General features: G+C 35.2%; 1 protein-coding gene across 2 annotated transcripts in view; it reads left to right on the forward strand.

Moving 5' to 3' along the window:
• Window positions 1-24,621, forward strand: part of SYNE1 (spectrin repeat containing nuclear envelope protein 1) — a 255,666-nt gene that overhangs the window by 15,203 nt on the left and 215,842 nt on the right. For both annotated transcript variants that reach the window (XM_071549312.1, XM_071549313.1), the window contains exons 4-14: window positions 862-945; window positions 3,242-3,262; window positions 3,541-3,633; window positions 5,259-5,437; window positions 7,095-7,291; window positions 7,434-7,543; window positions 15,558-15,665; window positions 16,424-16,561; window positions 17,490-17,654; window positions 20,629-20,741; window positions 21,272-21,440. In XM_071549312.1, coding sequence (XP_071405413.1) covers window positions 862-945; window positions 3,242-3,262; window positions 3,541-3,633; window positions 5,259-5,437; window positions 7,095-7,291; window positions 7,434-7,543; window positions 15,558-15,665; window positions 16,424-16,561; window positions 17,490-17,654; window positions 20,629-20,741; window positions 21,272-21,440 — 1,377 coding nt within the window. The remainder of the gene's footprint in view (window positions 1-861; window positions 946-3,241; window positions 3,263-3,540; window positions 3,634-5,258; window positions 5,438-7,094; window positions 7,292-7,433; window positions 7,544-15,557; window positions 15,666-16,423; window positions 16,562-17,489; window positions 17,655-20,628; window positions 20,742-21,271; window positions 21,441-24,621) is intronic.

Raw genomic sequence — 24,621 nt, forward strand, 5'->3', positions numbered from 1 at the left:
ATCTGTTAAAATGAAATTCACTTACTTGTATCCTACCTAATTAGGAAAAGACAAGAGAGAGAATCCAGAGATAGAAAAGTGTCTGGTGAATTTAAAGGTTATATATACCAGCATACGATATCCTGTAGTAACTGCAAGACGAATTTCAGGCCCTTGTTAAACTCTTTCTAACATGAACAGGAATTTAAATTATAATAGTTGTATATTTGCATGACAATGTAAGATTCAGTGAGGAATTTAATTCCACTGTAGAGTATCAGAAGTCTAGGATATGTTTGGTCTTTTTTTAGCCTACATGTCTGAAGTTCAGCAAAATTCATTGTTCAGTGGGAATTTGTGATAGCTGGTTTTTTAATTGCCAGTAAGGTATTAGAGAGATAGGATGAAAATTCTTAGGTAAAATGTCTTCATTGCAGACTGATTTTTTAAAATAACAATCACTTTGACTTATACTTTACAGGCAAAAATATTTCACAGAGAGAATGTTGCCTTCTCTCAAATGTGTGTATAGATGTGTACATGCATATAAAAGTAGTAGTAATTCCTTTTACATAAGAAACTCAGTTCTTGGATTTGATGTTGTTCATGGACTGAAGCCAACAGTTTGCATCCTGAGGTTATTAAGACATATGTAACATTTTTTATAATGGAAGTATCACACTTATGTCCCCTGTATCTGTCAGTCCTCCAAGTTCATATATGCAAAGATACAATTCAACAAGTTGACTGTTCCAAGAAGCATTTTAACTTGTAAATCAGACTGTGGTGGGTACATAGGCATCGATAATAATCTGGAGCTTCATTTTCTGCAACAAATTGGCATAAAACTAATTGGAGTTTAATCTGTTCATTCTCTTTAAGCCTTGTGAGCAGGGGCGTCAGCTGAAGAGAATTCACTGGGTTGCCAACATTGGCACAGCTCTTAAGTTTCTAGAAGGAAGACGGGTAGGTATGGTAGCACTTAGTCCTGCTTTTTTTTTTCCCTTTGTTTCTTTAAAGGTGTGATTTGTATCCACCCATCTGTTTTTATTCTCCAAAATTTGAAATATGTCTTCAGTTTCTACACAGTACCTAAAAGCTGCTGTAAAGTAAAAAATATAAGATCCAACACTAAGGTAAAGGGTTAAACTTGTCTTTTTTTTAATAATTAATAATGAATCATCTTGAATGACCTCCTTTTTTTTTTTTTTTTTTTCCCTGACATGCTCCTCTGCTCCCCTTGTTCTCTGCTTCCCTCTTGCTGTTCTCAGCAAAGAATGAACTTTAGTTCAGGAGAGGCATTCATTTATAATTAAAAAAGTGGATTTCTAGACCTCTCTAGGTTTTGCATGCAAAAATCTACTCCCTGAAATTAGAGATATGAAAATTTAGGGCATTGTGAACCCCCTGTTAGCTTGACAGAATATCAAACTAATTTCTGGATTTATTTTGGGACATTCAGTGCTGCGGATGTGGAAAAGAAGCAAAATATTTTATAAACTTAACAAAAGTAGAAAACCTAAAAACTCAATGTGATCTGGATATGAATATCAAATAAAAGCAATCTACTTCTACTTTTTCCTGACTTTCTCTCTGTATTGTAATGACTCGAATCTGGAGTTTTTAATTGGATTACAGGTATTTTGCTCCTCTAATTTCTGCATTTGAGTTCAATTTTTCTCAATGTGGATGTCACACCTGATGAATTTTACATCTCCACAACACTGTACACTGGGAGTTGCTGGGTTTTGGCTTTCTTTCCCTCTCTTTAACTCCCTGACATCTTGACCTAATTACATTTATATTACATTGAAAAAAAATTTGGCAGATGCCCATAGAAAGAATATTACACATTTAATCAACTTCCTATTTTCACTGTCCAAATAGAGTTCTACAAAAACTCCTGTTATACTACAAACTGCAGCTTGCAATTACAAGATATTATTCTGGACCAAATTCGAGGTTTTGTTGATCTAAAAAGTTCATTTTTAGTTTTAGATGCATTTTAACGGCATAAGGTAACATAACAGCTGGAGTAGATAGGTGAGGCTTCTGTGAACAGTGGCCTAACCAGAAGCTTTAGCTGAGTTCCTGTAAATGTTTTGAACTATAATACATATTAATAACTCTTCGTCTAGAAAACTAAAAGCTTTTGTTGGAATTGGTGCAGCTGAGAGAATGGGGTTTGTTTGTTTTTTCTGCTAGGTAATAGAAAATTTTTCTTACTGATTGGTAGAGAAATAAGTAATGCCAATTTTCCTAGAGTTTTTTAATTTCTTGGTGGAGAGAATTGGAGACTGGTGGGGATTTCCCCTCTGCTTCTTCCTAAGCAAGCCGAGGATAGTTAACTCTGAAAAAAACTTTACAGCTAGACAACATCTTTTTTTTTGTTTGCTCTTGACATTATCTAGTGCATTTCCAGTTGCTGATTTAGAGAACTGCAGTCTTTTCTCTGTTTTGGAGAGACAAATTAGATCACCTAAAGCCGTTCTCTGGCTGTTCCTTAGACTGTTCTCCAAGTTTTTTCCATAACCTTTGTCCATGAATAAGCTTGCAGTGCATGCAAAGTTTAGCAGTCATTCGTGTTTTTATCATGGTTGATGGCTGACTCTTAGTTTTGCTGAAGAAATAAGAACTAGCATATTAGCTGATTTTGCAATACTACCTGTTTTATTCTATTTCCTTGAACAGTATCTACCTATTAATTTCTCTGTCATATATTCTTTATTCCCTCCTTTCCTGCCTTTTATCTTATGAGCTTATTTTAGGGTGATATTTTATTCACATTAAAGACTAGCACTTGAGAGTTAAGAGTCGTGGAATCTGTCCCCATTTCTGTTGAAAAACTTAATGTGACCTTGGACAACTAATTTTTTTCCCCACTTTATTTTTAGAAGAGCCATAGTTAGGTTTGTCTTGCAAGGGAGCCCTAATCAATGGCTGAGAAGTCCTTTACAATAATAGGCTCTCTGCTGGAGAACTGTGGCATTGTTTTTCCATTTTCTTAATTTTATGCTTTCATATTTTTTAATCGTAGACTCATTCTTCTTTTTTCATTCGAAGTGCATTTAGAACTATATCAAGAAGCCCCTACATAATTTAAAATCTGTTACAGAGTATTTATTTTACTCTCCCAATTAAGTGTAAGATGTGCCAAAAATGTGTTCTTTGCATTGTAAAATTAGATTAATGCATTTACATAATAATTAATAATTTAAAATTTATTTCTCTGTCATATTTTTCCCTTTGCTTTTCATGCTAGTCCATATACAGAGGATCTCCGGTTTGTACAATGCTTCTATCTAACGTTTATTGTTATTTCTACTTGAAATCAAATACTTTTTTATACAAGCAATAGCATACAATGGTCTTAAAAATCTTTCATTACCTATGGCTATGCTTGTCTAAAAACTGAAACTGTACCATTCAATGTTTGGGCTTTTTTAATTGAGAAAGTTTTTTATTGCAGAAATGCATTTAAAATATAAAACCTGTTTGGAAGGCATTTCATAATTGTTATTCTTTGTGTGTGGTAATAACATGTTTTTCTTTCCTATATAGATTAAGCTTGTCAACATCAACTCAACTGATATTGCTGATGGGAGGCCTTCTATTGTGCTTGGCTTGGTGTGGACCATAATTTTATATTTTCAGGTACTATGTGTTTTATCTTCAGTGTAACTTGCTCAAATAATGATTCAGATCGTCACTTCATAGGAACTGATGTAGTTCCCAGTGTTTCACCCTAGCTGAGTCATTTTGTAATTAGCTGAGGATCTGCTTCTGAAATAAGCAACAGTTGATGGTCAGGGTGTTTCAGATTGAGTAAAATTAGATACTCGTCTTTAGAGTAGATTGGTCTTTGCCTAGAATGGAGTTCCTTCATCAGTGAAACACACTCATCTGCTTTCTCCAAAGAATACAATAGAGCAAAAGAGGAAAAGAACAGAACTGTGGATTCCTGTTACAAGTCTCTTTAGCAACCCTTGCTGTACATCTAATTCCAGTGCACTCGGTGCCAGACAGTAATTATTCTCAACCCATACACGTAAACATGGTGATTTTACTGTGAGATGCAGATATTTGCAAGGACAAAATTTATCTGCAGATGATGTAAATTGTGAGAGGGTTGCATTTGTAGAGCAGAAATAATTTGCATTCTGTTGAAGTTAGGTGGGAGGGAAAACTGGCTCCCTAAATCCTGTCCGTATGAGTTAACACAGTGAGTCACTGCTCAACACTTAAAAAAACAACTAATTTTGTTCTCTTCTTTATGGAGTGCTTCAGCTCCCTGTGATGTAACTTCCATGTTTCATGGTTGCTGTTCTCCTTAGCACTAACCACTATGATGGCTCAATAGCTTAGATCTTCTCAGAATAAAAGTTAGTCAGAGTGATATTAATATTTTAATTTGTAACCCAGTGAGGTGAACAGAGAAAATAATGCTTCTCAGCCTTACTGAAACTCTAGTTCTCTGCATCAATTTGAGTCATTTTTTGAACTTTTCTTTAATTGTCATAGGCAGATATATCATTTTCATATGAATGAAAACAGAATTGCATGAGAGCTGTGGTTCTCATTGTGGCAGACTCATTCTGTGATGCGACTTTACATACAGACAATGTAGAAAATCTTGCAACATCCTTTGGATATAACTGTCATTTTAAAGAACTGATTTTTTATTTAAGTTAGTGTTCTTAAAAAGAGTCAATTTATTGATTTTCATTTGATGAAAGGCATAATGCATGTAACTGTCCTACACCATTAACAAGCACTGTGAATGCACTTGCCTGCAGTGCATTTACTATTTCTTCAGAAGGTACCTCGAAGAAAAGCTGCAACTGAATTTATGCTAAAACAGTACAATAGTAAGTAAAGAACTGTCCAGATGAGATCATTGAGGTCATTGCCATTCTTTAATTGAAGGAGCTTCCTCTGAAATGAATGGATTGTTTTATAATTTGAATTCAAGCTAAATGTAAATCATTGTTGCCTATTTTGATGGTAATTTTTGTTGTAATGATAACATGATGCATTTACACATTGTTCTAGCTATAGGGTGTCAAGTCTATGTTTTCTTGGTGCCCTGTACTTCTGAATTTAAGGCCATCACCTAGACACATACATTAGCAGTTTTGAAGCTCCTTTAATGTGCAGCTTGTTAATCATATCTTCTGCCCAGCTTTATTTTGATAGCTGTATTATGAAATTATTAAAGAAACTGGTGTGAATTAAGAAGACTATCTACAAAGACTCCATTAACACTTTTTCCCCTACAGATAGAAGAGCTTACCAGCAACCTCCCACAGCTGCAGTCATTGTCTAGCAGCGCTTCTTCTGTGGAAAGTGTTGTCAGTTCAGAAACTGCAAGTCCCCCAAGCAAACGGAAGGTGATAACCAAGGTCCAAGGAAGTGCCAGGAAGGCTTTGTTAAAATGGTTACAGTACACAGCAGCAAAGTAAGCAACTTACAAATGAACTGATTTTATATCTTAAGTATAAACTTTGCTCAGATTCTAAGCTCTCTGTCAGGGATCCTCTTTTTGCTCTGTAGTTAAATAGTACCTTCCTATCAATCATATATTATAGTTTCTGACTAAAGAACAGGATTATCTCTGACAGAATGAGAAACTGAAAGGGAAATTAGATGCCTGAGCAACAGTGTATTAGTCCTGCTGCCTAAACACTCAATGTGACTTAGCATTCCTCAGTGAGAGCTTGTGGAACACTAAATTCTGGTGCTTGACGTTGAAAGGCAGATGATGAAAAAATATATATCTGCAGTTTTTTGTTATTGGGGATATACTATTACAAAAGCTGCCCTGAACTGTCATCCATTTTAATCCAAGTTATTTTGGAGTTACTTCTTACTATGTCTTGTTAATTTAAGAATCTCCCACCTTATTTGGCAAGATTATCCCATGTTTTTTTCTGCTTTCAAAAAGGCATTAATCGACCCCCATAAGTTAGATCAAAGATGCTGTAGTAATTTGATATCTTCCACAATAAGAAAATACAAATCAAAGATGTAAAATAATAAAATGGATTTATTTGCTGAAATTAAAGAATCACTGCTATTTGAAGACTTCAGTTGTGCCAAATATAGAGGGGAAATGGCCAATTAGGAATGGTGCCTCCAAGAAAAGAAATATAATTACAAGGATTCAGTCTTTATCCATAGATAGAATACAGTAAATTATAGTGCAATACAACTAATTTGTCTTTCTTCCTTTGCACTGTTGATGGTAAAATACAGGCAACTGAAAGTGGTCAGCTGCAATTTAAACAGGCATGCAAAGAAACAAAACTCAAATAGATTCATAAATGAAACTGTCAACTTCATTGCGAAGAGTAGATAAATATGTTAAAAGAAGCCTACTGGAAGCCCTGCTTCACATTTTAATCTTCAAGGACTAGCTTTTTAAAGTCAGTGAAAGTGTCTCACTGGTCACAGTGAGCTTTGAATGAAGCCTTCACTCAGTTACTGTGGCTCCCAATGGCGAGACTGCCTTAGCACCCAAGTGTGTGTGTATGGAACTATAGTGTCATTCATGCTTTTGGTAAGAACATAAAGAAATCTGTGTGTTACATTTCCCCTTAACAGCAATGATGTCACTATTCATGCTTTCATTTTATAAAATAACAGGTTAACGCAGGTTTGGTTATGGAGTGGGGTTTTTTTGTTTGGTTTGGGTTTGGTTTTAGTTTCTTTTTTTATGGTACTAATGTATCTAGCTGAACTGCAGTAGTTTTAATTGATTGAGAGAATAGTGAATGAAACTCTGTACATCCAAAGACTCTGTGTGTGTCATACAAGAACAGTGAGAACCTTGGTGCACTTCATTTTTTCAAAATACCATGGGCTTATTGCCACTGCCAAGCCCACTGGAGAAAAAGACAGCATGTATGTGACAACAATCACTTGGATCTTCCTAGAACAGAACTGAATTTATGCAGTGGATGGATGAAGCAGTAGTTAACCTGATTAAAATTACAGGAATGACAAATGGTTTAGGTTTAATGATGGTAACCACTGGGTAGAGCATCCTGTTTGCTCCTCTGTTTCATCTAGTCCTGATGTTTTCAGTATCTTCTTTTTTCTTTCATATTCTTTAGGCAAGCTGGAATTGAAATCAAAGATTTTGGACAAAGTTGGAGGAGCGGTGTTGCATTTCATTCTGTTATTCATGCTATCCGCCCAGATTTAGTGGACATGGAGAAAGTTAGGGGACAGTCAAATAGAGAAAACCTGGAAGAAGCCTTCACACTTGCAGAAGCAGAACTAGGAATTCCAAGGCTCCTTGATCCAGAAGGTACCTAATCATTGGTTGAAAGAATTTTAAACTACTTACGTGGGTTAAATCAGACATGCAAATTCACAGTGTTTAAATATTTAAGCAGCATTTTTTGCCATTCAACTAAAAATTTAAATTTCCAATTTCTATCCTTATCTAGATGTGGATGTTGAAAAGCCAGATGAAAAGTCTGTCATGACCTATGTAGCGCAGTTTTTGAAGTACTATCCTGATCCTCATCATACAGTGACTGATGTGCAGGAGAATGACGTACGTTTTTCTTTATCATGGGCAGGGGGAGGGGGGGAGGAGGGGAGGGGAGGGAGACTTTATAAATGGATTCAATAACTTATAATTTATTATGTTTTCTTTTGATGAGCAATTCAAGTGACAAGCAAGCACAATGAGAAAACTGGGAAAGATTAGCTGAGAATAAAGGAACTAGTGCTGGAGATTTTTACTAGTAGATGGAGAAAATAAAATGGTGGTCACACAGATATTTTTTTCTATTTTCAGGAGTAGTAGAGCCAAAAAACCACAAGCATTTATTGCATATAGTAGCAAACCAATGTATCCTAAAGTTCCTTAAAAGGTTTTCAAGCATAACATCAATGAGATTGCAATAATTTGGTACCTGAAGCAATGTGCCACTTATGTTTCTATCACACTGTGTTTCTGGATAAGAACAAAAATAGTTCAAGAAATTGCTTAGGTAGTCTTTGGGCTTTCAGGCTTGAGAGTCATTTACAATTTTGACATAGGTTCCTTTCTATTTCACACTGATATTTGACTATTTGCTTTAAGAAATTGTTCATAATCATGTTATTTCTTGGGGTTTGATTTGTGTATGCTCTAGTGCACTGGCTTTGCACTGGAAAGACTATACTCAGTGATGCCAAGTTATCATGACTCACTTCCTAGTCCTGATCATTTGCTTTCTTCATGACAAACACGGGAAACACTGCTGAGACAATCTGCTCAGCCCCAGCAAGAGAGAAAGAAGATGCAATTTTATCTGTGTTTCTTTGCATTCGCTATGGAGATAAAGAGTTTTGAGAGAAGTGAGTTTCCTTCCTTAAGGCTATGTGTGGCTAGGATAGCTATAGCTTTGCTGTTTGATTCTAGTACCTGAGCACTGGAAATTTTCATTTTGCTATCTGCAGTGTTGGTCTGAGGATATATGTTGTGCCAGTGTTACAGCATCCCACTGAGCAATGGGGCTGCTGAAGCAAACAAAATGAGCCCCGAAGCCTCATGCTATGGCCTGGCAGGCTGAGGCAGTCCTGTCATCTCCATACCATGGCACACAGCCCGGTTTCTGTTTCAGTTTTTGGCTAGGTCTGGGGTTTGGTTTTGAGTAACAATGTCATCACCTTCTCCTGAGCTTTATGCTGAGACAATGCAGGAGAATGCAGGGCTTAGCTGCTCCATGCTCTGCCTGCCTTTGGCTATACCCACAGTGATGATAGCACAAATTATAAAAGAAAAATTAATGAATTTCATCCACGATTCCAAAGGAATTTAGTAGGAAGCAAAACAATACAAATCAATTTGACAGACATGCTGATCTCATGACCATTTCTTCTTCTTAGGTATTAGTAAGATTTTCCACCAGCTATTCTGGTAAATGTTGGTGAAACTGCTGCTCCTTTGCATGTCACACTGCAATAACCAGTAACTCCCAGACTCTGAGAAAAACATTGGAGTTGCACCAAATTTCTAATGTCATCATTCTTTGTTTCAGAGAGGAAGCACTATAATCCTTCTTACTGCCCTGGTGTAGTCATGTCCATCTTTACATCATTTCATTCATCCATCATTAAAATCTGAAAGTTAGGTAGTTACAACACTCCACCTGTAGTCAGCAAGGCAGAGATCCTTTCCCAGATAACATCTTTCTTTAGACAATGTCCTAAATAAACAGTCTTCTAGAGGCTCGTGTTGCAGAGCATTTCAAGAGTTAAAGCCAAGTCAGATTAATCTGTTCCTTAGGTAATGATAGAATAAAATGTAGTTGGCAGTTGATTTAAAAGAAATCCAGATGTGCTTTTTATTTTTGTGAGCAGCATAATCCTCTTACTTTTAGTCTTTCTGTTTTCCTCCTGAAGTAGAGTATAAAGAAATATTTATCCTACAATAGTAAAATCAGGTACTTGGGAGAGATAACCTTGCAAGACTCTCATCCTTTGAACTCTTGGGGTACTCTTAATTCCCTGAGTTTGAAAATTAAGAACTTTTAGGATATGTTCCACATGACCTATACTAAGTGCCTGTCGTAGAATGAGTTGGGAAGTAGATGCTAGATACAACTGGTTTTACCTATCAGAACTGAAAAGGAACTATTTCAGTTGCAGATGGCTACATGTAGTTAGAAGAATCCTGCTTCAGAGTGGAGTGTGTCTGGGTGATTATCGGCAGGGAGGGGGAGGGCAAGAGCTGATTTCTAACCCTCTCCTCCCACCCTCCAGCCAAACGCCCTCAGCTGCCACTGTGTTTCCTCAAGATGTGTTGTCCACACAAATTCTTGTTCATCATTCCTCCTGATTCAATGCTGAGTTTATAAAGAATTTGCATTGGAAGAAGTGGAGTATTTATCAGAGCTTATCCCTTATTTGTAGTCAGAGGGAACAGTTATTTGCATGTGCATTTCTAGAATTAAAAGGTATCTAATATCTAATACATGGACCAGCTATGAACATATGTGAACTTGTGTAGTCAACACATCTCAAAAAATCACAGTTACCCTAAAGTAAGTAACTAGTTTTCCAGATAAAATAAAAAAACCCCATGTAGTGACTAGTAACCTGGAAATGATACAGATATGTGAGCTTGATGATGATGATAATTTGAAGTACATCTTGTATTCCTGTGGCTCTTACTGTTCTCTTTGGATTTCTGCCTGCTTTGCTTTATTTTATTTTGCCTCTTTTTTTGTTTCCCCCCCCACTGCCTCTCGTTTTCTCATTTGTTTCACATTGCTAGGAACTTCAAGCAATCTCAAGTTTTGTCATTTCTTTTATGAAATTTAAGGTAAGGGTATATGCTCCAGAATAATTGCTTGAATTGGACCTCTCATGGTTGTTTTATTTTTTCATCCTGCACTTATTTGACTTTAGATTTGAGGGGTTTTTTATGTACATTGGTTTGTTAGGCTTAAGTTAATCCTTTAAAAAAAAACCAAAAAACAAATAGAGGAACATGATAAATCTAAGTTTGCTTTTTTACGTGAGCTGATCCTAACAGATTAATGCTTAATTTTGCAAATGACTTAACAGAAATACTGTGGAAAAGCAAGTCAACTTCCCTGTAATCAGTCTCAGACTATGCTTTTGGTCTTCAATGTAGATGTAAAAATGAAAAAAATTATTATACCTTGAGTTTCTGCACATCTAATCTCATTTTAGATGGGTATTTTTGTATGCCTTTAGGTTTATAAAGTAGATACTAGAGTGTGCGATTGTGTGAGTGATGTATGTGAATTGTGGGTTGGAAGAAGAGCATAAGCATGTGTAATTTCATGATATGCACTGCGTTCCTTTTTTCACATAAATTAAAATATATAAATATTCACATATTAATTACATAAATATTCACACATTAATTCACATATATATTCACATATTATGTGAATATATAAATACTCATATATTTTAAATATACTTTTTAAATATTTTTGAACATTTAGATACTTAAAATTTTCTGATATTAACTGAGAGAAGTTCAAAAAGCTAACATGGAGTATATGAAATGAACATGCAGAGATGAAAGTGGAAGACTGCAGAAGGGAATATATTATGAAATAAGGTACAAGTGTCACTGCAGTCAGTCAGTAGTGTTTCTAGTTTGAACTGATACAATTGATTACCTAAGTTCCACAGTCATGGGGGGTTTTGGTTGAATTTTTTTTTAAATATATGTATAATAGATTATTTTAAAGCAACTATGATCAAGCATTCATTTTATGTTATGTGTATCTAATCAGTGATGGTTTGAAGTGAAGATTATTACTGATAGCAGAATTATCCTACATTCTCAATTCATTCAAGTAAGTTTGGGCATCTTTAATGGGACCTTTTACATTCTTAGCATTACACAGGCTCAGTGCATTGCTTCTTAAGCTAGAGGAGATTTGAAGTGGTAAAAGCTCTGTCGATTCCCTTTTGGTATAAATTTAACTATAAAAAAAGCACACTCCGTCAAAGTATTTCTGATGTAAAGTCTTTCTCTTCTTGTGCTCTTGTGCTGAGCAAGTAATTCAGAAGATAATCCTGTGTCTCAGGTTGGCCTGTTTTTTTCACCAACCCTGGACTGCCTCCTCCCTCCCCCCAGAGTCTTCCCGGCAAAGGAAAAAAACCTGAAAAGAACTCAAAAGAAACTGAACTGAATTAAAAAGAAGTTATATTTTCTATCATTTGCAACCACATATGCAATTTGTACACACTACGTGGGGCCCTATCCCCAGGGGAAAAGGGAAAAGGGAAAAAAAGGACTGGTTAACCAGAAATAGGGAGAAACAAAACTAAAGCAAAACAAATGAAACAGACAAATACAATTAAAGACTTCAGGAAAGGATAACAGGCATGGTACAATCTCACCATGTCCCAGGCTAGGAAAACCAACAGAAACAGAACAGACCATCCAGGCTCCTCCTGCTCCCCTGAGCTCCCAGAAAAAGGAAGGCTACAACTCCTTCCTGTCTCCCCTCATCCTACTCTTACGTGGAAAACACGTGTGGAATACTCATGCCATTTCCACTTCCTTAGTTACACCTAGTTACTGAGGAAGCCATGGATCAAACCCATTACATTCTGTCATCTCTGACATCTTTATGCTAGCAGAGTTCCCCAATGTAAGAGGAATTTCCTGAGCAGCCACTGCAAAAATAGCTTTCTGAGCTCTTCCAGTGATTTAGTCTACTTTTGCAGATAGTGATTAATAGCTCATTCCTGAAGGTGATAGTTGGCTCAGCAGTCACGCTGCATCTGTGATACTGTTGTTAGTGAATGAATGTCAATAACATATATGCACCCAATAACACATATATATAAGCCAGAGTTTTCAAAATGAATAGCTTAATTAGTTGAATTTATGCATAAACTTTTTATAGGGACTTGATTTTTCTCACTGCTTATTCAATACAATATTTCAATGTCTCTGAAAAACAGACGACTTATTTTTTAGATTTAAAAGGTAATATTTGAAAATTCCATTGTGCCTGTGCCTGACAATTTGAACAGCTCACCTAGTTTATAATTACATATTAGAGAAACCAAAAAAATACTCTTTTTCTGGTCCATAATTCTCATATTTTTTAGCTCTTCAAACACTACAATATTGTGTATTATGTAGTTTTCAAATTAACTGTGACATAAAGGTTAATAAAATAATGTTTTGTCTTTGAGTCTGGGCTGAAAACTTTCTTTGTAAATTTAAATTGTACCCCCTTGGAACTTATAAACACTTTTCTCCAGTTACCTTCTTTGATGTTTTTTGTCAGTTGAGTGCTCCAGTTCTGTTCATCTCTGCAAATCAGGGAATATTCATAGGATGCTGTCAGGACAAATTAACACTTTAAAATACTCCTTGGAAGTAGAGCATGTCAAGTGAGTCACAGGATCTTAGATTAACTCACATAAGTGTTATCGGAGATCAATAATCCCTGTGTTGGGGAAAGCACAAATAGTTATAATTTTTCAAGATAACTTTTGTCTCATGGTTTATGTTCTGATCTGTATGCTGCTTCAGATGTGCAGACTTTACAAAATAGCCTACATATCTGTAACAATATCCTTGTGATATTTTTTACTAAGAGTAAGAACCACTAATGGAAGTCTTGTTTTAAGAATGACAGTTTATTAAATCTGGGGGATATTTATGACAAGTGCTTTGGCGCCTGAGAAAGTGAATCTTTTCTGTTAGTTACCCAGACTGAGACTTTAAAGTGCCATAGTATCAACCAAGGACCATATTTGCTGGTGATAAGTGATGCACTGAACTGGAAACCTGTGAAAATGAAGGAATAAATAAATAAAATGCTTATCATGCATTGTTGCACAATGTCTTTAGCAGTATTCAGTTAGATGGTTATTGAAGCACCTGCTTCTTCTACAATTAGACAAAGTAAACAAGAATTTCTCTAATTAATTAGTTTTTAAAAAATATAGAAGACTCAATACCACCTATTAACATCATCTTTTCACTTAGTGTCAGAGAAACAGTATGTGATTTAAGAGAGATAAGACTGCTCCTGTTTTCTTTATCTTCAGGTCCCATAGAGGTATTCTAAGTCCGAGTGATCCACTAGTTCAAAAAGATTTGCTTAGAGACAGTTGTAGCCATTACTGATTTTTTAAGTTGTGATGACAGGAACCTTGTAAAATACCTATTTTGCACAGATTTTCATATGAACAGTTGCAGGCACACAGATGCTCTTTCAAAGAGCTACCTTAAGGAAGTGCTTCTCAGAAATATGAATGTGAGCCATAAAGGAATATAAGCCAGTGTTTTACAAAACTGAATTTATAGTGTGAATTAAAAGTAATATACATAACACTGGGACACATTTTCTTACTGAGGTTAAGAATATCTTTCTGGAAGTTTTAATAAGTAGGATTGTTTTAGTCTTTTCAATCCATTAAGATGCGTATTTTAGTATTGCCTTTATGGAGCTGGCAGTGAAATACTTATAGAGATATCAATAGTCTCCCTAAAGTTATAGATTCTAAAGAACAGAGCAAATTTAATACCAAAGTTCTTTTTTTGGTGGCAGAATGAGTTAAGATTTTCTCTTGTTATATTCTTCTTGGCTGGACTGGACAATCTTAGAGGTCTTTTCCAAACTAAATGATTCCATGATTCTCATTCTAGGGGAGTAGTCCTGACTTTGCTGTTTTTCTTAAAGAATCTTGATGTTATTTTCCCACACACAGACCAGCAGAGTAGGAGTGTTCTCTATATTTAAATGATTTGAGAAGCTGGAAGTACTAGGAGTTTTGGCTTCCTGAGGCACCATGTGCATTCAAGAAAAGCCCAGTATTAGAAATATCTGGAGCAGGGAAGTGTCATATCTGTCCTATACTGTTTCTTAGGTATCAGCTTTTGTGTGTCAGAAGACAGGAGCCAGCATGCGTTATCATGAGCTTTTTTTTTACAAATTTGAGGGAGCTTTCAAAGAAAGGAATTATAACTGCCTCCTTTCACAGGTCAGGATCTTTTCTTAAAAGACAGTACTTTTTTTTTTCTTAAATACAGGCAATGATTACTCTTTTATTATCCTGTGGTCCGGCTTTATATGTCTCATATAATGCTTGAAATTTAATCACTCATTTTAGGTGATTAGCTTATATGATGGGATATTGAATTTTTTCATTTTAACAGATCAGTTTCTGGCAAATTTTGCAGTAATATGGATGCTTTGGTTTCAAAAAGTAGCTTCTTATTAACACCTAACACATATGGTTCATTGTTGGGAAATGTGAGATGGACACTTGTATTTTACTTGATCAGGATGCTTATGCAGTGCACAAAATGTCTACTCTGTTGTCTAATAACCTTCATATATAACATGCTCACATACATGAGACTCCTGTTAGTATTTTTCTGTTGCCTGCCAGGTCACTGAATTCTGCAGAGAACTTTGCAGCCTTAAAAAGCAGCAGTACCATCACATCTGAAAACTGTAAAACAAATGCACTTTTCTTCAAAGCCATAAAATTGCATAGAAGCAAAAGAAACTGAATATAATTGGGTTTTCTTTCTTACTTTTAATTTTCCATGTAAAGTGTTTTACTAGCTTCTGAACTTGGGAGCTTGATGTCAAGGATTTCCCTAAAGTTGCTCAGAAAATAACTTCTTTTTCAGCAATAACAGACCAGCTAATAACATGGTAGAAAAAGATAAAAAAAAATCCTCGCCTATCTCAGCTCAATAACTTTTACTGCAAATTGACTTTGCAAATCTGTGGAATACTAAAATTAGTTTTTAAAGTTTATTTAAGGGACTTTGTGTTAATAGATCAGATTAAAACTGCAAGTAATATCTGACACTGCAATATCTCAATTTGTCATGATTTCACCACTGCAAGACTCATGTCTAGTTGCTGAGTTCTCTTATACTCAAGAAGTGATTTTCTGTTACGTAAATGATAAGAAATTTGGCCCACTGGCTTTTTCTAAAACTAATGACTTTGACTGGCTATAGAGATGTTAATTTCTGGACTGTATCTGACACTTCTACTAATAGTCTGCAATGGGTTTTTTTAATATGTGGTTGTACTACATCATAGAAGGAAGACAGACTGGTGCTGAGAGACCTAAAAGTGTGGGCAGAACAATTCGAAAGGGACATAACCCGAGCACAGGTGGCAGAAACAAGCTTACAAGAGAAATACCAGGTAAGCAGCAAGGAAAATCATGTATGATAAGAAATTATTGTCATTTTTAAGTGTAACATGTATTGCAGTATTTTATGCGATATGAAACTCAATATACTGTTGTTTAAAGAAATAAGGGCACAAACTGTCTTCCATTTTATTGGCGGGAGAATTATAATGTCAGCACCCACTTTGCTACGTAGGACAGTGCACAGATGGTTTGCCTAACACTGAGCTTTTCCTAGCAGTGTGAAAAAGGACTGTCCTAGTTAGAATTGAGCATGTGTCTGTGCCATCTTTCCAGATCCTGCATGATTTAGCCCAGATAGGAGGTATGACTGAAGGCTGGACGAAGTGACAGGTGGAGAGGACAGAGCTTAGAGCTTCATTTTTATCCCCTTGCTCAAAGGTCAATGTCTAAATCAGCAATACAAATTTTGGCCTGAATTTTCTCCTGAAGCTTGTTCATTCTCTAAAAGCAGCCACTGTCCCAAGTAGCATTAATTCCATTTGTTAGTTTATCTGATCAATTATTATTTCATTTCATTTCATACAGAGTGCAGGTATCTGATAACTTCAGGGAAATACAGAAGTCCTCCCTATATATAAATAATAAATATGCAAGTAAGTAGAGAATTGCAAGTTATTGCTGCTCCTCTTTGGGAAGGATTAGGACTTCTATCAGTATAAGATTATGATAGGTTGTAGCACTCCATAAATGTTGAAGAATTTAACTCTTTGAGTCTGTACTGCACTGATTGAATTGTCTTTTTGTGCAGTCGTTTAAGCATTTCAGAGTTCAATATGAGGTAAAAAGGAAACAGATTGAACTTGCAACCCAGTCATTAAGGAAAGATGGTAAATTGTCACTTGATCAAGCTATGGTGAAACAAGCATGGGAGAGAGTTTCTTCCAGGGTAAGTTGAAAATTATCATGCTATATATTTTTTTATTAAATGAAGGATGATAATCTAAAATCATTGAGACATCTCTTTACTATTGATTTTATTAGGCATTAGGAATCTAAAAGTGGACCAAATTTCTATCACTGCTGTATTATTTTGCATTTGTTTGAGAACATTACTGCGCTACCATCTTTAATGTTGCTCAAAGATAGAATATGAAATTTGCAATAGTAATAAATTAATATTAGTATTTCTAATAGTAATTTTGTACAATTGAATGAAAAATCCCAAGAAAGTTATATTTTTTTTGTCCCAAAAAAAGTTACTAAATTGTTATAACTAGTGTATATTCATAATTTTTATATGTATTTTTTGTGTCATATATTTAACAGAGGATTTGTTTAAAAATATTCTGGAGTTCCCATATAACTTTGCATTATGTTTTCACTCTCGTAACTGAGATTGCCAATAAGACACAGTATTTTACTGCCATATTCACAACTCTACAGTCCTTTGAGAGTCATTTGCACCTCACATCTATAAAACATTCAAAATAGACATAAAAAGATTTTATGCAGGAACATGAATTAAATTGCATTAGTGGACAAAAATCTTGCATCCCTTACTGTTCCTATTAACAGACAAAATTCCAGATCTATATCTTGTTAGTTGTTCCTGTTTATTTGCAGTCATTCTGTAACTCAGTTGCCATTCTGAAAGGGGAATATGTGAATCAGTAAATCCTTACAGAGATTTTGTTGCCTGTGACAATGCTGCAATTTCTAAAGTCCTGTGGAGCACTGTATCTAGCCTTATGTCTCAAACACAGTCTGTTATATGGGGTTTTGGTCTTACAGTATAAATTCTGATTTTTATCCATGTACTTGTTTGTATAATGTAGAAAGAAAGGAATTTCAATCCTTTTACTTTTATTTCCTAGCTGATTGATTGGCACCTACATCTTGATAAATCTCTTCCTGCACCTTTGGGTACCATAGGTGCTTGGCTCTATAGAGCAGAGGCTGCTCTGAGGGAAGAAGTAACTGTTCAGCAAGCTCACGAGGAAACAGCAAATACAATACACAGGAAGCTTGAACAGCATAAGGTAGATGTACATGCATTCATTCTGTGCATTATACATCATTGTTTCCACAGCTGCAAATGATCCACAATGTACAAAGATTATTATTTCTAGTTTCTGTGAGTTGTGTAATCTTAGTGGTGGCTAAAGCTAGATGTCTTGTTTTGATGACTTGAACTGTGATATCTGTGTATCTTACAACGACTATTCTGAATTTTGAATGTCCAGCTTCTTTTATCTGAAAGATATCAGGTATTAATGTTTTAATTTCAATGTAAAATTCCATAGGGATCTTATAAGTTAGGTACTTTGTTCAGCCAGTAAGAACTTATTAGGTGAAAAAGGAAAGAGGGAGCAAACATACTGTGTTGATATAACTGCAGGCAATATGTATGTAGGGGAGAAAATTAGAATGAAGTATTTTTGAGAGGGTTGTGATGACAGCATGATAGCCATCTGTGATGGCAGGTAGCATGCTGTGGTGAACAGGAAACTTTTCCAGGTGAATTTAAACAACTATACCATTATTCTTTGCTGTGTCCAAGTTCTTATTTACACTCAAAACTGTGAGGTTTGTCTAGGCATTTATGTAACATGTATGACAAAAAATACTAGTGAAAAATATGTTGGTGAGATGACGAAACTGAATCAGTAAATGAACAGGAAAAGATGGTGTAGAGAAAGGCAATACTTGAGGCAGCCAGACTGTACTGTTTTATAATGCTTTTTGTTCTCTATCACTGCTATTTCAAAGCTTGATTGAAGATTCATTATTTTTTTTGTGTTTAGGATATGGATAGGGTTTTTGCATCATAAAGAACGTCATATAATGAAAAGCTGAGAAGTTTAGTGGTCATGTGATTACTTTTTATTAGAAAAATTGCAGCTCTTCTAACTTCAGTAGTAGTTAATACAATATAACACAAACAATATTAAAACCTATGAGGAAGATAGGAATTTTTTTCAGGGTCTGGTCTCTTATAATGGCAAATTACACTGTCTTTTTTGTTAACATCAAATGTTTCAGGATTCACAGGATTTGACATTTGTAGAAATAATAAAAAGTCAAACAGTCTTTTGTTCTTAGAATGGGAACACTGCAGACTTCCCTTTGATACACTCATAAGGACAAAAGAATATGTTCTAAGCTGTGTTTTATTTGCATCAGAAATGCTGTGGTGAGGAATATCTATGCCAACAAATAAACTTCGATTTGGATTAATCTGTGCTAGGGGAGTTTTCCCATGGGAGTAGGATGGAAAAGAGCTTCAAGAGAAGCATGTGTAATTGTATCTGTTCCTGGAATTTATTTTGTTGCAAAAATTTGAATTGATGAATCCTAATGTGCTACTGAGTACTACCAGAAATGCATTACTGTATTATTTTCTTGTTTCCTTATTTCCTTGGGGTTTGTTTGTTTGTTACAGTTTTGTTCAGATGACATAATCACTCTATTACTTTTTATTTTATTTGACAATGGGTTATTTTAGTGAACTTTACAGCCAATGACCATTTTGAACTTAGTACAAAATGTACCAGCTTATTTGGACAAACCTCATGGAATCAGGCTAGCACTTAGGCTTTTGATAGTACAACCAAGATCCAGAAATTAAGGGTAATAACTCTGCTTGTTGGGGGTCATTTTGCAGAGCTGGATTTCATTTTATGAGAACACTGTTTATAAGTTTTCATGGACTTCCAGCTGATGTTAGGTGAAACTGCTGGTTGACTCACCAGTGTCTGCTAGGGACATCCCTTTTTGTATGATAATGTCTCAGATGCAGCTGAGACATTTGTTCCAAGTCTTTCCTTTGTGTGAGACCATATTAGTCACAGGAGTTTTCACTATGGTAAAATCAGCTCATCACTTGCATCTGAGAAAGCCTAGTCATTTGTCTTCATGAGGTGTTGGCTGAAGTTGAAAACAATGAAAATTCAGGCAGGTTGATGGGCATAGTAGGGTTATTTGGTGAGCTGAGTCACTGAATTATCATGGATTCCTCCTGTGCAAACACTGCATGTTGGCTGGAGAGATGCCCTTTCTTGGCAGAGAGGAATAAGTAGACATGTATGATCAATACAAAAGCTGTATTTTGTTCTCTCAGGTGAGAAAAGCGAACCTTTGTATGATCTCCTTTGCTAGCAGGCTTCTGAGCACTTTGTGCCAGCAGCTCTCTGTATGCAGTAAAAACTCACCATTCTGTGTTCTCTCAGCTGCTCACTGGGGACTTGACTTGTTATTGTTAACAGTATCTCTTCAAAGACTGCTGCCAGTCATTCATTTAAATATGTAATCTCCAGGAAGCCGTTTGAAGTGGTGTTGCTTAGTTACAGTTGAAGTGTGTTCTGCTGTAAGGTTTTCGCTGGTACAATTCATATCGCAGGAATACGGGTCGGGTACCACATTCTGCATTCGTTCGTTGAGGGAGCAATCCTAAAATCTTTTGATGGTGAGAGAGTGAAAAGTTTACTAAATATTAAATATCTGCTTATGTAAGGAGGTAGAGATCTTCTGCCTATATATAGAGGAGTAGATCAGTTGCTGAAAATTTTAATCTATACTTACTAAAGGTTAGTATCTGTTAGAAAGATGTAAAGTGTGAATTTAGCAAGATTATGCTGTTGTGTTGTGAACATATTGCAGACTGCATTTTGGGGATTATTTAGTACAGTTAAGAGTTCTTGCTTTATTAAACCTTTGCAGTGCATCCTCTGTTTTAAAATCTTTCATAATTTTTCAACATAGCTGTAACAGAGCTTCACATAAGGGGATTATCTGTGTTAATGTTCAAGTTGATGTAAATGCTTTTGTGGTATGCATAACCTTGCATGCAAATGTGAGGGCATGATCAAATAGTTAACTACATTGAGTCATCAGTACAGGCTTAAAATTGTGCTTATTAGTTAGATAGCCTACTGTGAGCCTTTTCTCTCCCTCCCCTCCTCCTCCCGACTTTCTCAACCTCTCTCTCTTTTTTTTTTTTTTAAATCAAATCAGGATCTACTGAAAAACATAGATGGTCACAAAAAAGCATTCCATGAGATCCACAGGACCAGGTCTGTTAATGGCGTGCCTGTTCCACCTGACCAGCTAGAGGATATGGCAGACAGGTAAGGCTTTCAATCTGAAATAAAAGGCTTCTGTGCATGAAGGGGAGGCTGTTTGCTTTTTAATCTGTTGATTTAGAAATCACTGTCTAGTTAACGTTTCTCAGTGGCAAACTGAGATGAATGGAAAAACCTCCTAGAATATATAGAAAAATATGCTGAAAAACCTGATGCTTTAAAGATTGATGAGGATCAAAACTGCTATGGATTTTGGATGAGAATACTTTGATCCTGTACTGATCTTGTTATTACTTGTCCCTGGAAGAACTGTTATATAACAACAGCCAGAATGCATGTGGGGAAAAAAAAAAGAAAAATGACTTTGCAAAACTTAGTAACAGATATGAACCAATGATTTTTATAAATAAACAGAATGTAATTGATTTATTGTTCAAAAGCAGTCATCAGAATATCATCATACAAAATTAAATGTTTATAGACTGTGAATAGGGTGAAAGATTAAAAAATATTGAAACTGTAACTGTCTCTCCTGCAAAAATGAATATTTTTGTATTTTGTGATTCATTTTATAGGTTTGATTTTGTTGTCTCCTCATCTGAGCTCCATCTGTTGAAAATGGAGTTTCTGGAACTGAAATACCGTCTACTGTCACTCTTAGTCCTTGCAGAATCAAAGTTAAAATCGTGGATTATCAAATATGGAAGACGAGAGTCTGTGGAACTGCTTCTTCAAAATTATATTGTAAGTTGGAGTTGTCCTCTTTTCATAATTATTTTTGAAATATGCATATTTTAGTTTTCTAGAAATGCATAAAAGAATACAAACAGAAATGAGATTTGCCAGTCATCAACTTTATGACTGCATTCCTATTGAATATGTTTTCAGAGGTGTATCTGTCTTCCCCATGGAGAAACTTTAGTCAAAAAGCTAAAAAATTAAAATTATTCTCTGCACAATTTCTTGAAAAAGAGAAACACCCCAGCTGCTAAATTTCTTATGATTAACTTAGAAAGCATATCTGGAGGTTCCAAATCCTAGATTTTTACTTACTTTATATAGCAATTCCAAATAACTTAATTTATTCTTCTTTTACAGCTGCATGGATGCACTTTATAGTGACTATATACAGTTTAAAATTTAGAGATAGAGGAGGTTTTTGGCATGCATTCCCACACACGCAGAACTTTTTTTTTTTTTTTTTAGTCTTCCAATGAATAATAAAAAAAGATGCTATTCTACCTTTGTGTACTTGTGCAACATACTAAACCAATAAGGGGATCATTTTATTCTTTTAAAGAATTATTTTTCCCCCTATTCAGCATCAATATATTAAACCCATTACTTTATTTCTGTTCTGGAAAGGGATTGCTCTAGCTCTGCATCAGCCATATACCATGTTAAGAAAGAGAAATTATTGACTTACAAGTGTTATTGATAAGTTCTCTCTGTCTTATGCTGCTGTATCTTTTTTAATTCACATGTGCGGTGCCATGTGGTAGCTAGAAAGATACTACTGCTACTACACTTTTACATTAGGGCATAAGGGATTCTTTCAAAAGCAGGGCTAGTCTAAATACTTTTTTCCCCTTCTAGCTAAGCCATATGGCAAAAATTGCACAGGAAAATTAAGTCTGAAGAGAACTCATACAGTTATAGGATCATTCAGGGCTAGTTTGATGTGTAGAGAAAATTATTGATGCCCTCACTGCATTGGAAGGAAACCTCAAACTCAGTGAAGTTCTACAAAGTGAGAATTTCTATGTTTAAACTTTAGCAGTAGGGGCAAGTAAAAATTTGGGAGTTGGCTCACCCATTTTTTAGGCAATCTTTGCAAAATTCAGATAATTATTTGAAATAACAGTCTACTAGAGTGATGTGCTATACCTGGGAATTTATTCTGTAAGACTATCCAAAAAACTGTGAGGTGACAAAGGAAATAATAAGAAAATTGATATCTTGACTTTTGGATTTTTTTTATGTCACTTTCCTATTTTTTTTTGCTTTAAAATTAAAATCAAGGTGTTAATTTATATATTAAATTGCAGTTGCCCCAATTATTCTTGTGATTCAGGCCACTATTGCTGAGTTGGTCATTAGGGAAAGAAAATGCTTCTTCCATCATTTTTGAAACCGCATAACATCAAAATGAGGAAATTAGGACAAAAAGATAAATGATCTCATTTTTCTTCTTGATGGCCTTGATTTCTGAGTCCCTCAAGGTGTCCAGTGATGGAAAGAGAATTTACTTGCTTTGGTTTGCCTGGGTCCAATTTTCTAGGACCAAGAGCCAAGTGTTAATCTTCTGATATGATGCATTAGAAGCCTTACGTAGAAAAGCTGTATTCAGTACCTTATAGTCAGTGACTGTATTAGTAAAAGATAAAAATATAAGTCTGTTTGTCTACCAAAACAGACTGAAGAATGTCAGCATTCTAGGAACATGCGCAATTAGGATCTGGATTGAGCATATGCCTGGAAAATATTTATGCACTCTAGCTTAAAATATAAGTGGTGTTTGTTACTTTATCTTATCTTCTTTTCACCCATCTGTCATATACCAGAAGTAAAGGTCAGAACAGATAGTACATCATCAGCCTGAAGAATATACTGTACCAAATTCTCAGCTCTAATGGAGATACTATATACAGTTATCCATGGATTTTGACCCACAGAACTATGTTTTGGCATTGCTTTCTTAGCACTTTTTTAGCATCATATGCTATACTGATTGGGAAAGCTGCTTATTTTCTTCAGAGAGTCTTGTCAGAAGGGAGACAATGTTAATCAGTAAAATGTCTATATTTAATTTTTCAAAATATTTCCAATGGCTCTTGAGATCAATGTTATATGAAAAAAATTTTGCTCTTCTCAAATGAAGTCTTGGAGGTTTTGATTCAGGTTAAAATGGCTCTATGGGTTTAGCAAAAGTGAAAGTCAGGAGTTTGTCCTGTAATTCATAGTAAAGCATGTATTTCTTTATAAATGGCAGATTTTGTTTTAACAGGAGAGCAGAGAAAAATTGTGATTATTCTTGACTTCTAGTTTCCCTGGTTATAAACATTTCTAAATTACTTACTAGATAACTGTGGTAATTTCACATAGCAGCTGTCAAAGGTTTTAAAATAGAAGATTTTTAGATATATACTGGCTGGCAGATTATTTTTTAAAATTCTTTACATTATATAATGTGGGTTGATGAACACATAACATCTAATTCTCCTCTTCAAAATACATAGAACTTTTAACTTCACTTGAAAGCTAGTTTTGCCAGTTACATTGGTCTATTTTTGTCTATTCTGGCATTCCAAAGCTTGTATAGACATATGTGGGGTGTGCATTCCTTACTTTTGTAATCTGCAACTGAGGAGGCTTGGGATGTAGCATAAGTTACAAAACCATTCCAAACTCTACCTTCTTCTCCTTTTTTTAACAGTGATAATACAAGATATATTATGCTTGTATAATACAAAGCTTTAGTTATGTGGTGCACTTAAAGGAAATAACATTTCAGAAAGACATGTAAAAAAAAGGACAGTGTCATTTGCCATAAGGGATAAAGAGGCATAAATGTCAGAGGCATAACTTTTTGACCAAAATATTTCCAGAAAATTTATTCATTACACTGTAACACATTACACAACTAAACCATCAATCACAGAGGAAGAGCCCTGTGTCACACTTTGGAAAGACAGCATCTCTTTGTGCAGTGTTTCCATGATCTTATTTTTGCCAGTTGCAAAGGAAGTAAAGAAAAACTGAAGGATAAGGAAAATGTTTTCTCTCTCCTAAAGTGTAACCTGTCTTTCTGCAAAGGTTAATACAGGATTTGATTTTTGTGGTGATTCTCTCTTTTATTAGAATTGTTCCACTTAGATTTCAGTTTACTTCATAAATAGCTTCTAGGTCAATTACTCAGTTTCTG

Source organism: Pithys albifrons, chromosome 2 (genome assembly GCF_047495875.1).
Source record: "Pithys albifrons albifrons isolate INPA30051 chromosome 2, PitAlb_v1, whole genome shotgun sequence".
Lineage (NCBI taxonomy): Eukaryota > Metazoa > Chordata > Aves > Passeriformes > Thamnophilidae > Pithys > Pithys albifrons.